Here is a 17,169-nt window from a genome sequence, read left to right as displayed (position 1 = left end):
ATAACCATGGAGGCCACACTCACAATGGAGGAGGTTCTCATAATAATAATGGCCCAAAGAATGGGAATGGGAATGGAGCAAGCACCAGTCAGAACCGTTCCAATCCAGCCACACCCGCCAAGAGGGACCTAAGCCACGTTACTTGTTTCAAGTGCGGGAAGACTGGACACTATGCCACTGAGTGTCCTGAAGCGAAGAACGGAAATGGTAATGGGAACTCTGGGAAGAGCCCAATCCATTTAACAAAGGACAAGTGAACCACGTGAACGTGGAGGAGGTAGAAGAGCAGCTAGATGCAGTTATCGGTAAGTTTTTACTTAAGTCATTTACTGCAACCATTCTTTTTATACTGGCGCATCGCATTCATACATATCAAGGGGATTTGTGGATAAGTATAAGTTTCCCACTAAAGTTCTTAGGACACCTATGTTAGTAACCTCACCCAGAGCTGAGTATATGGCAAGCAGTGGATGTTTTCAGATGCCATTAACCATAGGTAATCATGTTTTCCCATCCGACTTGATAATTCTGGAGTCACAAGGTTTGGATGTGATTCTAGGCATGGATTGGCTATCGATGTATGGGGGAAACATGGATTGCGCTAGTAAGTCAATTCTACTTACCACCCCGGAGGGAAAAATGATCAAGTATGTATCCAGGCATGCGCCAAGGAGAACCCAAGTAAATTCCCTCTCAGGAGTTGTTCAGGAGGAAGTGCCTGTAGTGAAGGATTATCCGGATGTATTTCTAGAGAAGCTACCAGGCATGCCGCCAGATCGAGACAACGAGTTTTTGATAGAGCTGTTGCCAGGCACCAGGACTATATCGAAGAGACCATACCGGATGACCGCGAATGATCTGGAGGAGATCAAGAAACAGATTAAGGAGTTATTGGAGAAAGGTTACATTCGACGGAGTTCATCACCTTGGGGAGCCCCAGTGCTCTTGCTTGAAAATAAGAATGGATCATTGAGGATGGTTGTTGATTATCGTGCGTTGAATGAAGTGATGATCAAGAACAAGTACCCGCTGCCGATGATTAATGATTTATTTGACCAGCTGCAAGGAGCTAAAGTGTTTTCGAAGATCGATCTACGATTAGGATACCACCAGCTGAAGATTCGAGAGAAGGATATACCTAAAACATTTTTTACCACAGGGTACGGGCTATATGAGTACACGGTTATGTCATTTGGATTGACTAATGCCCCTGCCTATTTCATGAGCATGATGAATAAGGTGTTTATGGAGTTCTTGGACAAGTTTGTTGTGGTGTTCATTGATGATATCTTGGTATACTCAAAGGATGAAGAGGAACACAAGGAGCATTTGCGTTTAGTTCTTGAGAAGCTCGGGGAGCATCAGTTGTATGCCAAGTTCAGCAAATGTGAGTTTTGGTTGAAGGAAGTTGGATTTCTTGGACATGTTATATCAGGAGAAGGTATAGCAATAGATCCTACCAAGGTTCAATCAGTCACTGAGTGGTTGGCACCCACCTCAGTTGGAGAGATCCGTAGTTTTCTTGGACTCGCGGGATACTATCGAAGATTCATTGAGAATTTTTCTAAGATTATGAAGCCTATATGATGACATTGTTGAAGAAGGACACCAAGTTCTATTGGACTGAAGAATGTGAAGCGAGTTTCCAGGAGTTGAAGAAACGTCTAACTACGGCCCCAGTGATGATTCTGCCAGATATACGTAAGGATTTCCAAGTGCATTGCGACGCCTCTCGCTTAGGACTTGGAAGTGTACTTATGCAAGATGGAAGAGTTGTTTCGTACGCCTCATGACAACTCCGACCGCATGAGTTGAATTATGCCACGCATGATTTGGAGTTAGCAGCTGTAGTGCATGCACTCAAAACCTTGAGACACTTTCTTATTGGAAACCGATGTGATGTGTACATGGATCACAAGAGTTTGAAGTACATTTTTACTCACAAGGAGTTGAATCTCAGGCAAAGGAGATGGTTGGAGCTCATAAAGGATTATGACATGAAGCTGCATTACCACCCAGGCAAGGCCAATGTCGTAGCAGACGCTTTGAACCGGAAAAGTTATGCCAATACCTTCTTAAGTAAAGGATTGCGAAAGGAGTTAGCAGAAGATCTCAGGGAACTCCGTTTGGAGATTGTTCCTAGAGGTTTTTTTACAACATTGGAAGTTCAGTCGACATTATTGGGAAAGATTCGAGAAGCTCAGAAAGACGACAAGGAAATTGCCGAGATAATGGAGAAGATGGCTGAAGGCAAAGCCAAAGGTTTTCGTGAGGATGAGCACGACACCTTGTGGTTTGAGAACCGTATATTTGTGCCCAACAATGCCGAGATCAGGAAGTTGATACTTCAGGAAGCTCATGACTCGCCATACTCGATACACCCCGGAAACACCAAGATGTATTTGGATTTGAAGGAGTGTTTCTGGTGGACTGGAATGAAGAAGGATATTACCGAGTATGTAGCTGTATGTGATGTATGTCATTGAGTGAAGGCAGAACATCAGAAGCGAGCAGGATTACTGTAGCCTTTGCCGATACCCGAATGGAAGTGGGATAAGCTTGGCATGGATTTCATCACCGAATTACCCAGGACCCGATCGGGATATGATTCTATCTGAGTAGTAGTGGATTGCTTGACCAAAGTAGCTCACTTTATCCCAGTGAAAACCACCTATACAAGTGCGAAGTTGGACAAGATATACATGACCATGATTGTATGTCTGCACGGAGTTTCGAGGACCATCATATCAGATAGAGGAACACAGTTTACTTCAAAGTTTTGGCATCAGTTGCACCAGACTTTGGGAACCATATTAGAATTCAGTACAACTTTTCACCCGCAGACAGATGGACAGACCGAGAGAGTAAATCAGATTCTGGATGACATGTTGAGAGCTTGTGCGCTAGATTATGGATCTAGTTGGGATGAAAACTTTCCCTACGCGGAGTTCTCATACAACAACATCTATCAGGCCAGTTTGAAGATGGCACCATTCGAAGCCCTGTATGATGTGGGATGAAGTTGGAGACCGTCAGTTGTTCGGACCGGATTTGATTAAAGAGTCAGAAGAGAAGGTTAAGCTGATTCGAGATAGACTGAAGGTAGCTCAGTCCAGGCAGAAGAGTTATGCAGATTCAAAACGCAAGGAGCTAGTCTATGAAATTGGAGATAGAGCATATCTGCGAGTGTCGCCTCTGCGAGGAGTTAAGCGTTTTGGAGTTAAGGGAAAGTTAGCCCCGAGATTTGTAGGACCATACCGAGTCTTGGAACGCATGGGAGAGGTTGCCTACAAGTTGGAGTTACCCGAAGGACTGTCAGGAGTTCATGATGTATTTCACGTTTCCAAGTTGAAGAAGTGTCATGCAGAGATGGCTGATACGTCTCCAACGTATCTATAATTTTTGATTGCTCCATGCTATATTATCTACTATTTTGGACATTATTGGGCTTTATTATCCACTTTTATATTATTTTTGGGACTAACCTATTAACCGGAGGCCCAGCCCATAATTGTTGTTTTTTTCCTGTTTTAGGGTTTCGAAGAAAAGGAATATCAAATGGAGTCCAAACGGAATGAAACCTTCGGGAACGTGATTTTCTCATCGAATACAACTCAGGAGACTTGGACCCTACGTCAAGCCACGTAACAGGAGGCCACGGGGTAGGGGGTGCGCCTACCCCCTAGGCGCGCCCTCCACCCTCGTGGGCCCCCTGTTGCTCCACCGACGTACTTCTTCCTCCTATATATACCCACGTACCCCCAAACGATCAGATATGGAGCCAAAACCCTAATTCCACCGCCGTAACTTTCTGTATCCACGAGATCCCATCTTGGGGCCTGTTCCGGAGCTCCGCCGGAGGGGGCATCGATCACGAAGGGCTTCTACATCAACACCATAGCCTCTCCGATGAAGTGTGAGTAGTTTACTTCAGACCTATGGGTCCATAGTTAGTAGCTAGATGGCTTCTTCTCTCTTTTTGGATCTCAATACAATGTTCTTTCCCTCTCTTGTGGAGATCTATTCGATGTAATCTTCTTTTCACGGTGTGTTTGTTGAGACCGATGAATTGTGGGTTTATGATCAAGTCTATCTATGAATAATATTTGAATCTTCTCTGAATTCTTTTATGTATGATTGGTTATCTTTGCAAGTCTCTTCGAATTATTAGTTTGGTTTGGCCTACTAGATTGATCTTTCTTGCAATGGGAGACGTGCTTAGCTTTGGGTTCAATCTTACTGTGTCCTTTCCCGGTGACAGTAAGGGTAGCAAGGCACATTGTATTGTTGCCATCGGGGATAACAAGAGGGGGGTTTCTTCATATTGCATGAGTCTATCCCTCTACATCATGTCATCTTGCTTAAGGCGTTACTCTGTTTTTTAACTTAATACTCTAGATGCATGCTGGATAGCGGTCGATGAGTGGAGTAATAGTAGTAGATGCAGGCAGGAGTCGGTCTACTTGTCTCGGACGTGATGCCTATATACATGATCATACCTAGATATTCTCATAACTATGCTCAATTCTGTCAATTGCTCAACAGTAATTTGTTCACCCACCGTAGAATACTTATGCTCTCGAGAGAAGCCACTAGTGAAACCTATGGCCCGCGGGTCTATCTTTATCATATCAACCTCCTACTACTTAGTTATTTACTTTGCTATTTACCTTGCCTTTATTTACTTTGCATCTTTATCATAAAAATACCAAAAAAAATTATCTTATCATATCTATCAGATCTCACTCTCGTAAGTGGCCTTATAGGGATTGACAACCCCTATTTGCGTTGGTTGCGAGGATTTATTTGTTTTGTGCAGGTACGAGGGACTCGCGCGTAGCCTCCTACTGGATTGATACCTTGGTTCTCAAAAACTGAGGGAAATACTTACGCTACTTTGCTGCATCATCCCTTCCTCTTCGGGGAAAACCAACGAGTGCTAAAAGAGGTAGCAAGAAGGATTTCTGGCGCCGTTGCCGGGGAGGTCTACGCAAAAGTCAACATACCAAGTACCCATCACATACCCTTATCTCCCGCATTATATTATTTGCCATTTGCCTCTCGTTTTCCTCTCCCCCCACTTCACCCTTGCCGTTTTATTTGCCCTCTCTCTCTATCCTCCCTCTCCTTCTCTTTTTGCCTCTTTTGTCCGCTTGCTTTTTGCTTGCTTGTGTGTTAGTTTGGTTACTTGTCGTTATGGCTAGTTCTTTACCTTCTGCCTCTATGTCTGAAATTGGGGATACTATTGTCGATAATTATTTTGATGCTCCTACTAAAGAACCCACTATCTCACATATAAAAAGATTCCGTGTTGGTAGTGGTAATATTATTGGAAAAGGAGTTATTCAAGATTTCTTTACTTGTGCCGGTGCTTCGCCCTCTATGGGTAGTTCTATTCTTCATAGAACTAGTAGTCTTGCGGACGCTATTGCCATGCTTATAGTCGAACTTGAAAGGCAATTCATGCACATGCATCCTTCCATACAAAGGATTTTCCTAGAATTTTCTAATATTGAGCATTCTTCTGTTAAGCGTGTCGTTACTATCTTTTTGGCTCATGAGTTTCATTCATAATAAAAGAGGCCAAAGAAATCTTTGCGCATTATAGGGTGGACGCTTGCCATCCTCCCATAGAGGCCATCCTCTTTGATCAATAAGAAATAATGCGTTTTCAATCTCTAGACTATGTTGCTTTCAATGAAAATCTTAGAAAAAGGATGCCTACCAGATCTTGCGCTAGCTACAGATTACTACAGACTGTTCTGTTTTTGATAGATTCTCTTTTTCGTGTGTTTTTTGCTTATTTTGATGAATCTATGGTTAGTAAAATATTTTATAAACCATAGAGAAGTTGGAATACAGTAGGTTTAACACCAATATAAATAAAGAATGAGTTCATTACAGTACCTTGAAGTGGTCTTTTATTTTCTTTCGCTAACGGAGCTCATGAGATTTTCTACTTTAAGTTTTGTGTTGTGAAGTTTTCAAGTTTTGGGTAAAGATTTGATGGATTATGAAACAAGGAGTGGCAAGAGCCTAAGCTTGGGGATGCCCATGGCACCCCCAAGATAATCTAAGGACACCTAAAAGCCAAAGTTTGGGTATGCCAAGGAAGGCATCCCCTCTTTCGTCTACTTCTATCGGTAACTTTACTTGGAGCTATATTTTTATTCACCACATAATATGTGTTTTGCTTGGAGCGTCTTGTACGATTTGAGTCTTTATTTGTTAGTTTACCACAATCATCCTTGCTGTACACACCTTTTGAAAGAGCCATACATGATTTGGAATTTGTTAGAATACTCTATGTGCTTCGCTTATATCTTTTGAGTTATGTAGTTTTGCTCTAGTACTCCACTTATATATTTTAGAGCACGGTGGTGGATTTGTTTTATAGAAACCATTGATCTCTCATGCTTCACTTAGATTATTTTGAGAGTCCTAAATAGTATGGTAATTTGCTTAAAGTCTTAATATGCTTGGTATACAAGATTAATAATAAAACTTTCTTATGAGTGTTGAATACTATGAGAAGTTTGATACTTGATAATTGTTTTGAGATATAAAGATGGTGATATTAAAGTTGTGCTAGTTGAGTAGTTGTGAATTTGAGAAATACTTGTGTTGAAGCTTGTGATTCCCGTAGTATGCACGTATGGTGAACCGTTATGTGATGAAGTCGGAGTATGATTTATTTATTGATTGTCTTCCTTATGAGTGGCGGTCGGGGATAAGCGATGGTCTTTTTCTATCAATCTATCCCACACGCTTAATCCTTTTTATTTTCTTCTTTTCCTTCGTTGTTGTTTCTAATTATGATGAATTTAGCCCATAATTTTTTATTTCTATTCCACTCTTTTATCTTTGCCATTTTACGATTTTATCATGATTTCTTTTTTTGCAGGAAAGATTTTATCATGAGTTCAATCTATTATAGTTCCATATTGATACTAACAATTGTTGTAATGCATCCTAGATACCCTCATAGTGTTGTGATGGAAGGTGCTCTGCTAAAAGGATTTAGCAAGAAATATGTACGGCTTAATGTTTATCGTTCCAATCAGAATAATATGGGAGCATTGGAGCACTAATCCCTCCATATTGTACAGTCTAAACTTTGTTATGGTTGACCGAAAGGTTAGAGCAGCTATTTTTTGTAATTAGATTTGTGTTGCTTAGTACCTTAGTTAAAAATGACAGATAATGCCATTGATTTTCTTTCTTAGGGAGAAAGAGCAGAGGGCCTAATACGAAAATACAAGATGAGCAAGTTCAGAGACAGAATCCCGAGGGGTGGGGGGGCGGTGTACAAGATTGAACGACATTTGATAATACAGGCAAAAGAAAAGTACAAAGCAGCATATCACATTATATAACCTTTTGTCGGCAGAACCAACGTGATTCTTATAAATCCTCGGCCATCGGGCTTTCCTATGATTTGCTTCTAATGTGCTTCTGCTTTCCAAGCTTGAAAAACATATTTGATCAATTGTGCTTAATTATGTCAGGTTAGTTTGCATTAATTTTAATTTGTGAAATTCAACTTCCTTACCAGTTTGCTCTGTCCTACTCTGAAACTCTTGCATTTTTCTGAATTTATAGATGTAGTTGGTTTGGTTACTGTTGTTGCCAACCTTTTGCCCCCTACCGGTGCTGCTGGAGAACCAAGACACCAAATTTCCATCATAGATGGAGAATGTGTATTTTTATTAAGATCATGGCATCATACATTTTACAAGTAGTTTCATCGCACGAAATAACTCGATAATGAATTGTAAAGAAAACATGCAATTGTTACTCTTTGGGCGAGATTTTGTGCATGACTGGTCTAAAAAGGAAACCCATTCTGATATTGTTTGTTGGAGTAATGGTGGACCCGTACACATGTATAAATATTGGCCAACATGTGTTCAGACTTCGTTTGTTCATTGAAATTTGCGCAAACCACCTAAACAAAATGTCTCCAAAATGTTCAGGTGCAACGGCTTTCGAGAACACATTCCCGACTGCACTCATGTTATAATATTTCATTCTGATCTCTCTGATGCTTTGTGCACTAGGTAATTATGACATGTTGTAATTGTATAGAATCAGGAATGTACCTAACGGAATTGAATTGCAGAATCCTAGCTTTGAAAATATCAATGCCTTGGCTGGTGTAGAACCTAATGATTCTATGGTACTGTGAAAATATCTTGATGTTACTTTCATTGGTATGCACACTTTGCGCTTAAACACATATTTTCAACCCCTGTGCAGAACCAGTCTTACAAGCTTAAGATCAAGATCATTGAGGTGGTTTCCATTAGCGAATGATGATATACCTGTGCGTGACCCATACTGGAAGACGTAAAGCAGTTAGATGCCTGCAATAGCTGTGCGTGATCCATGCTGGAAGACGTAACTCTGTTGGAGAAAAATGCGGCGCGTAATCCAGGATCAGAGCCACACGCGCGGGCTCCGACTCCCACCCACCACACGCCCAGCCGCCGGCACGCGCGCGCGCACGCCACAGACAGACGCGGCCGGCCGGAGACCGCGCCACGCATGCTCCTCCCCCGCCTGCTCCCCGCGCACCGCCTCCTCGCCGGCGGCCCCCGCCCCCTCCTCCTCCTCCCACGCCGCCGCCTCGCTCCCCGCCCGCCCGCCGCCGTCTCCATGTCCTCCTCCTCCTCCGCGCCCGCCCGCCGCAGGGGCCCGCTGCGGGGCGTGGTGTTCGACATGGACGGGACCCTGACGGTGCCCGTCATCGACTTCCCGGCCATGTACCGCGAGGTGCTCGGCGGGGAGGCGGCCTACGCCGCGGCGCGCGAGGCCGGCGGGGGCGCCGTCGACATCCTCCACTGCATCGAGGCCTGGGGCCCCGACGAGCAGCGCCGCGCCTACGAGGCCATCGCCCGGTTCGAGCGCGACGGCCTCGACCGCCTCCAGATCATGCCCGGTGAGCCCCTCCCGGTCGGCCCCCCTCGCGTCGGATTCTGATTCCCTTATCGGCGTGTGACGGTGCTTGTGGTTTGCAGGGGCCGCGGAGCTCTGCGGGTTCCTCGACGCGAGGCAGATCAGGTGGGATTCTTTGCCCCAAAATGTAGCTCAATTCAGTTCAGTTAGTTGTACAGTTCACTATGTGCTCAATTGCACTTTGTTTTCAGAATTGATTTGGTGCAGGTGTAATACCATTTGCACCTGGTAGTATCACTACCATGCAGTTGCTTAAAAGTTTGTTCATGCCATGATTTGGGACTTTGCTGTATTAATAGTGAACTGTCTGTCGATTGATGTACGGACTAACATTTCAGGAAGTTAGAGAGGTTGTTTTCGGATGATAGGAAGAATGCCTTGTAGGCTATATAGATTGGATGGATCGAAAATCGAAATTTGATATGCAAACCCATGCTATTGCAAATCCACGATTAAATATGCAGTTATATGTTCGCACAACATTATACCTCATTTAGAAACATTACTTCTGATGATCAGTACGTCTTGCTCTGTCAACTTTTTGATGAAATCATGTTATTCCAAGGAATTCCCATACATCCTGTAGTGGGAACTTAAACTCTCTGGAGCCATAAATTATCGTGTCAGAAAATCATGCATTTTTATTCTTAATTGGGTTGTGAATTAGATCACTAATTATGAATCTCCAACTGACTTCTTAATGCCAACAATCCTAGTGATCAGGAAGAAGCACTCTAGCAGCAGGTGCCTTACTAGTTTGTTGTTTACTTGTATATAACAGAGGCGGTTGCTTTCTTTAAAAAAAATTGTGAGCTACGCATCAGATTTGGATGTTGCTTACTAGTTTGTTGTTTACTTGTATATAAGTATATAACAGACACTGTTACTTTTTTTGACATGTGCCATTGAGTTCATGTGTAGCATCTGTTTCTTATTGTAGAAATCTGCCAGACTAATGGTACAGAAATAACTGCAATTATTAGTGGCATCTGTATGTAGTTACTTTATTAGATTAGAGATATTTATGCTTTTGTTATTGATAATTACCATTGGTATTACACAGGAGGGGTTTAATCACCCGCAATGTGAAGGGCGCAGTTGATTTGTTTCACCAAAGGTTTGGTGTAAGTTGTTGCACTAAACTCATTCTGTTCATCTCGTGGTTATACTTTCAGGATGATATCCATTGTTCTTGCTCATGTATATTACTGTGATATACCTTGCGACACTCAACCCAAATCTGTGTTTATTTTGGTAATCTTCTGCAACTACTCCCTCTATCCCATAATATAAGACGTATTTTGACACTAGTGTAGTGTCAAAAGACATCTTACATTATGGGACGGAGGGAATAGTTTCTTGCACCTTTCTGAACATACCTTCATGTCGATCTCCCCAATCCTTGTGTTATGTAGAAAGGCTGAATGTTGTTATCTAGGCAAATTATGAGGTTATGTTGTAACTCTGCATAATATATATCTTTTAATATTCATGGTTTACTTTATGCTCAACCGACTTGATTTTTTGCTAGTCATATATTGGTATGGTGAAGTGAAATAACTTTCCAGGATCTGTGATATTGCAATCATCTTCAATATGCTAATCTCGCACATCTGAAACTTACGCAGATGACATTTGTGCCTGCATTAAGCAGAGAATTCCGTCCCTATAAGCCAGATCCAGCTCCATTGCTTCATATTTGCTCCACTTGGGACATTCCACCAACCGAGGTGATCATGGTTGGTGACAGCCTCAAGGATGACGTAAGCATTTTTCATCCCATTATGTAGCTCAGCGTATGAATGATTCCTATACAGTTCACTTTGTGCCATGGTTCGAGTTATCAAGGCATACTATCAGGATTCCTAAATTAGTGTAGATATTATGAGTTCAAAATTTGAAAGCTCCACAGTAAGTTATAGTTTCATACTTCCATCATACCCATGAATCAAAAGGAATTGTGCCTGTGCTGCTTTCGCTAAATGCTCCTTGATTCTACTACTTACATAAGCCGGAGTTCAGGACAGTTTTTGTGAATCTTAAACTTTTCCGATAGCTTGTGCGTGTGTACTGATTCATTTGCCTTGCCTTTGAAAACCTTGCGCAGATCGTTTGTGGAAAGAGAGCAGGAGCATTCACTTGCCTACTTGACGAAACAGGGCGATACGCCCCCCACGATTCTTTGCCTGAAGATGTTAAGCCTGACTTCATGGTGTCTTCACTCCCCCAAGTACTGTCGGTGCTGGAGGAGCATTTCGATTTGGCTCCAGTGTCTGTCGCCGAGAGTAGAATATGACAGGAAACGTCCTACACCTTCAATGTAATATTGGTATATGTCGAGCTGTATCGATCAGTTTATCCATACCCTCCAAAAATATGACTGCTAGAAAGAAATTTGTTTTCAGTTCTGACTGTGATGCAGCTTCAAGCATGGTGTCAATTACGGATGCATCATGCTCCGAGGAATTATGGCCGTGAAATTCGCCTGTCATGAATACCTAACCATATATAGCCGGTGACTGGAATTTAGTAGTAGAGTATAGTTTCTGTCGAAAGAAAACCATAGATGGTTGTGATTGTGTAGATTTCTAAGGCATCGCAGGTACGCCTGTAAACCTTGTCGACCGCTGGTAAGAATTTTTCCATCCACCCTTGCACATGTTTCCAGATTCTGTCTTTAAGTATCTATAAAACATCGGAAACTCTAACACCCACACGTGTCGGCGTTCCCCAACTCGCCCACACGCTTGGATCGTTGTCCAGTGTCTTTTGCACGAATCTTGGCACGAAAAGGTTGATTTTCTGTGCCACGTAGGATGGGGCTGGTGTGTGGGCGTTGGAGAGTACGCTCGCACCACGCCATTTGCCAGCTGCGCTGTGTGGGCGAACTAGTTTCTGCCCATACAGCCACCACCTAGGTCATGCGCGTGTGGGCGAACTGCTTTTCGCCCCACACGACACTCCTACGTTGTGAATGGCAACTGCAGTTACGCGAACTTGGCAACTCAGTACACACATGGCAACTGTGAATTTTTGCTAGACGGCAATTGCAGTTGCGCGTACGTGGCAACCAGATAAACAGACATGACAACTGTGATTAACAATAGATGGCAACTATGGTTGGACCACACGTGGCAACTAGGTAAACACACATGGCAACTACTGTTTGACCATATGTGACAAGTAGTTTATCACACACGGCAATTACGGTTTGATTACACACGGCAACTACCATAAATTAGACATGGCAACTATAGTTAACCAAAACAGATAGAGTTGCCATATTTTTACAACTACACTTGCCATCCCAGATAACTACATCTGCCAACCGGGATGGCAACTAAATCATCATCCCGCGGAGTACCTAACGTAGCTGCGCCAGGATGTGTGGGCATTTTTGCTTCGTGCCACACGCACGGGTGAAGATGAGTAGTACTTGTTGGCGTGTGGCACGAAGTAGCCGCGCCCACACGTGTGGGCAATTCTGATGTCCGCCCATACACAGTCCGTGTGGGCTGCCTCCTGCGCACACCACACCATGTGTGGGCACATGTTGAATATACCACACGTGTGGCAGTTAACGGCGTCCTAAAACATCCCTCTTTCGATTTCCTCACATCCGTGGGAAGGCCCAAGTACTTATCTGAAAGTGACTCATTCTGGACTACAAGAATATTCATTACATTAGCCCGCAAGTTTTCATGCACACCCTTGCTAAAATAAATAGAGCACTTATCAACATTGAGTCTTTGTCCGGACGCATCACAATACCTCCTCAATAGATCCTTGATTCGTACAGCACTGACACTGGTTGCTTTAAAAAACAAGAGATTGTCATCGACAAATAGAAGGTGATTTACTTCTGATGCAGTTGGTGCCACTGTTATGCCCCAAACTCCATCAACATGAGTTTTGAGCAAGCATGAAAGCCCTTCTGCCGCTAGAAGTAAAAGGTATGGGGAAATAGGGTCCCTCTGCCGTACTCCCCTAGATGGCCTGAAAGCATTGAAACCACCACCATTAAAAAGCACCGAATAAGAAACTGAAGATACGCACATAACAGTTTCGGTGAAACGTGGGCTAACACCTAGTTTATGCCTTCAAGTAAGGTCATTCCGGTCTATCATACACCTTTGTCATATCCAGCTTTAAAGCAAATAATCTGTTGCTATTGACCCTTTTTGTTTTCATATAATGCAAGCACTCATAGATTGTAATAAAGTTAACCGTAATGGGGCATCCAAGACCCCATCTGGTACCGCAACCTTAGTAGGGAACATTTGAAACAGGGCCTCTTTAACCTCTTCTTTGATATATTCCTTATTTGGACGTGCATTTCTCGCCCCGTCCACTCTCGAAGGTATGTGGGATACCTCCATCCCAATAGTTCCTTCTGAAGTGTACAAGTTTGAATAAAACTCATTAGTCATCTGCACCATCTTTGCTTTGATCAGTAACAGAAGTACCATCAGTTTTCTCTAGCTGCTTGATCTTGTTCTTTGCACGCCAAGCACTTGTTATTTTTTCTGAAAAAAAAGCAGTGTTACCAGCCCCCTCGGTCAGCCATTGGATGCAGCACCTCTCTGCCTCATCATGATCTCCTCTATGTACAGCAGCTGTATCATGTGACGTAGGTTTCTTAGGGCATTTCCAGCCGCGCCCCCAACAGGCCGCTTCCCCCTCCCCAGGCCATTTTTTAGCGCCGGCGTAAAAAAAATGGCCCAGTCGCGCCCCCAGGACCTTGTTTATCGCCGGTTTGGGCCGAAATAACAGCCGGCGAACCCGAGCCGAACCCAAGCCCCCGGGGGCCGCCTGGGGGCGCCGGCTGAAGCAAAAAGGCTTGTGGGTCTGCTCTGTCGGCGAGTGAAGGCACTTTTTCCCGCCGATCCCCTACTTTTCCCCTCCATTATCCCTTCATTCCCCCGTTCTGCTCTCTTCTCCCGCCATTCTCCTCCCTCTCCCCGCCATTCGGCCGGCATCTCGCCATGCCGCCGAAGAAGTATACGGCCCCTCGCGCCGTTGCCGATGCCGATGCCACCTAGCCGAAGCAGAGGAAGCCGAGGGCGCCGCCGTCAAAACCACCCGGCATGTCGAACACCGACTGGAAGGCGGAGGTTCAGCGCCGGGAGGCTGTCACCACCAACCGGCAGAATAGGCTCAACGCCAAGAGGGCCCGGGACAGGGCGGCGGCGGCGGAGCGGGCAGAGTCGGCGTCTCGCGCGGGGATGATGAATCCACCCGGCGGCCACGGCCCACAAGCTTCCTGGAGCCAGCAGAGCGTCGGGTCGTCGGCCAGCTTCACGACGTCGCCGCAGTGATGATGCCTCCACGACGCCCAGCACAGAAGCCGCGCCGACGACGACCAGCCCGAGCACGCCGACTCCCGCCAGTCCGACGCCGGAGGAGCACGCTGCCGTTTGATGCATTGCCTACGCGTCCTTCCTTTTGAACGCCGAACTTTCGAGTATGATTGATTGCCGAACTGTGGCGTGGTGATCGCCAAACTTTGTGGCATTGATCGCCGAACTTGTGGCGTTTTTTTGGGTAGCAAGAAATGTCATGTTTGAAATTATACGTGTCTTAAGGCCAAATCTAGGAGCGTGACTTGAAACTAGATCGCCCTCAGGGCTAAAAAAGCGCTGGCCGAACAGCCAAACCACAATCACCTGGTTCGCCTGAGGACCGAACGAGTGAAGATGCTCTTAGCTCCTGTCGTATAGAACCAAACGTGAGCTGACCCCAGCGGGATAAGGACCTTGCCACGACTTCCAGTTTCCTTGCTAAGCAAATTGCTTCCGCGTCGAAAACCGAAGATTGTGCAGAAATAGGTTCTTTGCAAGAAAGAATTGCTTCTACTAAAAAGGACCGCCCACCGACGTCGCAGGTGCATCGGCTTGCCATGCCTCCTCCACGACACCACTGAAATTTATGTTGGTCTCCCACATGCACTCATATCTAAAAGGCTTCTTTGCCCCCTAAAAAAAGGCTTCATTAGTCGGCGCCGAGGATTGTTTAACTCCAACTCCATTGACAACAAATTAGGCCAACTACACTGCACGACCCCATTCTGTCCGCGCGCGTGCTTTTGGGGTAAAACGGACGAACCAGACGGCCAACGCGCGGGCGCAAACAGACTTTTGTCCATTTTCTGTCCGCTTTCGACCCATCCCCGGCCCAAGTTTGCGCAGCTTTTGGGGTGAAACGGACAGCACGCGGACCGGGCCGTCTGCGCGTGTCCTCCCCTGGCCCGCCCATTGGTGGCACAGGGGCGCCTTTTTTTATCCACCCCTTCCTCCCTCCAGCCGCACGCCCTCCATTCTTCTCCACTCTTCCCCACTCTTCCCTCGTTGCCGCCGCCGCCGCTGCTGCCATTGTAGCTGTGCAGCTCGGACGCGCGCTCGCCCAGCTCCTTCCCCTCGGCGCCCCCGAGCTACCCAACCACGACCACCAGTTTTGCGCACCCGCCGGCCGAATTTGGACCGGATCCGGTCGGTCTTGAGCTCGCCCGGCTGTGGGAGGCCGCGCCACGCCATGGACTGGGCGGGGACCGGGCTGGAAGGCCATGGCAGGGCCGCAAGGCCACATGCAGGCAGTGGCTCCTCCTCTAGCCGCTCGGATCTACACCGTCGGTGGTCCGCCGACAGATACACGAATGGCGGTCGGCCTGACTCGGTGCTAGCCCAAAAGCTTGTCGGCGCACCGTTGCCGCTCATTAAGTGCGACCACTGCGTAAAGAAGGTCGTTCGCCGCATGTCTACAACGCCGGAACATTCCGGATGGGTGTTCATCAAGTGCTTAAACGATGGGGTATGTGCTTTTTTAGCTTCGGTTTATGCTCTAGATTTGACTAGTTGTGTTAACTTCAAAGTTTGTTGTGTAGAATTGATGCAAGTTTTGGTATTGGAAAGAAGAGTACATCGATATATTGATAGAGCGCAATTTAGTAGATATTCGTGCACTTTTAGCTAGCATAGAGGTTGTAGATGAGACAAGTGCACTTGTTGCTAGATTAGAGGCTAGACACGAGACTAGATGCGAGGAGGCACCTCTATTTCTTTAGACTCGAAGAAAAAAGAAACACGCAAGATGGAGGCGGCTCCTCCGCAGATCAACAATGAATGCATCGAGAAGACACTAATCCAACTTACATGAGCAGTTATGAAAGTTGGATATTTTCTAAAATGTATTCTTGTGCTTCTTGTTTTCTTTGGTCTTACTTTTCTAGTCAAAATTTGGTGATGTATTTCCATGTATCAAGAATGACTGATGAAAAAAAGTTTAAGGGCTTGCATACAAAAAGTACACGGATAGGATGCGGCAGCGCATTGAACGCACGGCCACCGTATCTCAGGACAGGCCTGAACACGACCCCATTGTCCTACCCAAATGGACAGAAACCAAACAAAACGGACGTCCGTTTGGATTCGTGCGATGGAGTTGACCTTACAACACAGACGTCGCCTAGTCCTGTTTAGTTTAGAGTCTCACATGCCCGACCAAAAAATTGGTCGTTGACTAGCCTTGAGGTGGGCGTTTTTGGATAGGAACCAAATACTACGCCAATCAGGCATGCCAACCCGCCTCAGCTTTCCTCTCCTTTTACGCCAATCTGTTGGTAGAAATGAGGGCGCCAGAATCACTCGCCAACTGATTTTTTTTTTAAAGAATCGCTCGCCAACAGCGCCAACGATTTGGTGTGGCTGATATGGGCAGAAACCAAACCGCCCCTTGGAACGGCTGCAGACCTAAGCATCACCTATCGCTTCTGTGCTAAAGAATAGTTTGCGAAAATGAACAGAGTGGAGAGGCAAGGTTGGGATTTTATAGGCCCGCATGAATGTGAGACACGATTAACCTCTCAATCAATCAATTGGCATTAATATAAATATGCGATGAAACTGACCTACCAGGAGCATCGATTGGCATTGATGGCTGATTAACCTCTCAATCAAATCATCTTTCACGATTGAACTTCGCGGCTGTGTTCACCGCCACACCCAATCCTGTCATGCAGCTCGCGTCCGTGCAACCAAACGGACCGGGTCCGTCGCATTGGTGCAAGCAGTTGCCGTTGCAATCCGAGCCCCCACATCGGTCGGCAACCACGTCGGTCAAACATAGTAGCGCCGCCACACGAGGCTGCGAGCGAAAGAGAGGGTCGCGAGCGTCCAGTGTTTTCAGGACTCTGCACCTTTTGCATTGGATGGGATC

The 17,169-nt window shown here is 45.5% G+C and overlaps 1 protein-coding gene across 1 annotated transcript; it reads left to right on the top strand.

Moving 5' to 3' along the window:
- The first annotated feature begins 8,385 nt into the window (after positions 1-8,385).
- On the top strand, positions 8,386-11,366 carry LOC125515421 (haloacid dehalogenase-like hydrolase domain-containing protein At2g33255). Its single transcript, XM_048680891.1, has 5 exons — positions 8,386-8,941; positions 9,021-9,063; positions 10,022-10,082; positions 10,587-10,721; positions 11,066-11,366. The coding sequence occupies exons 1-5, from the start codon at positions 8,389-8,391 to the stop codon at positions 11,252-11,254; spliced, it is 981 nt and encodes a 326-aa protein (XP_048536848.1). The 5' UTR covers positions 8,386-8,388; the 3' UTR covers positions 11,255-11,366.
- Positions 11,367-17,169: the final 5,803 nt, after the last annotated feature.

The sequence above is a fragment of the Triticum urartu genome, chromosome 6 (assembly GCF_003073215.2).
Source record: "Triticum urartu cultivar G1812 chromosome 6, Tu2.1, whole genome shotgun sequence".
NCBI classification, from domain to species: Eukaryota; Viridiplantae; Streptophyta; class Magnoliopsida; order Poales; family Poaceae; genus Triticum; species Triticum urartu.
The sequence above is the reverse complement of the archived record's forward strand: the minus strand, read 5'-3'. Positions and strand labels throughout refer to the sequence as shown.

Excerpts from the sequence above, each read along its gene's own strand:
- LOC125515421 (XM_048680891.1), top strand. The coding sequence starts at position 8,389 with ATGCTGGAAGACGTAACTCTGTTGGAGAAAAATGCGGCGCGTAATCCA. Across the intron at positions 10,083-10,586 it reads TGTTTCACCAAAGGTTTGGT|ATGACATTTGTGCCTGCATT; the intron begins GTAAGTTGTTGC and ends AAACTTACGCAG. Across the intron at positions 10,722-11,065 it reads GTGACAGCCTCAAGGATGAC|ATCGTTTGTGGAAAGAGAGC; the intron begins GTAAGCATTTTT and ends AACCTTGCGCAG.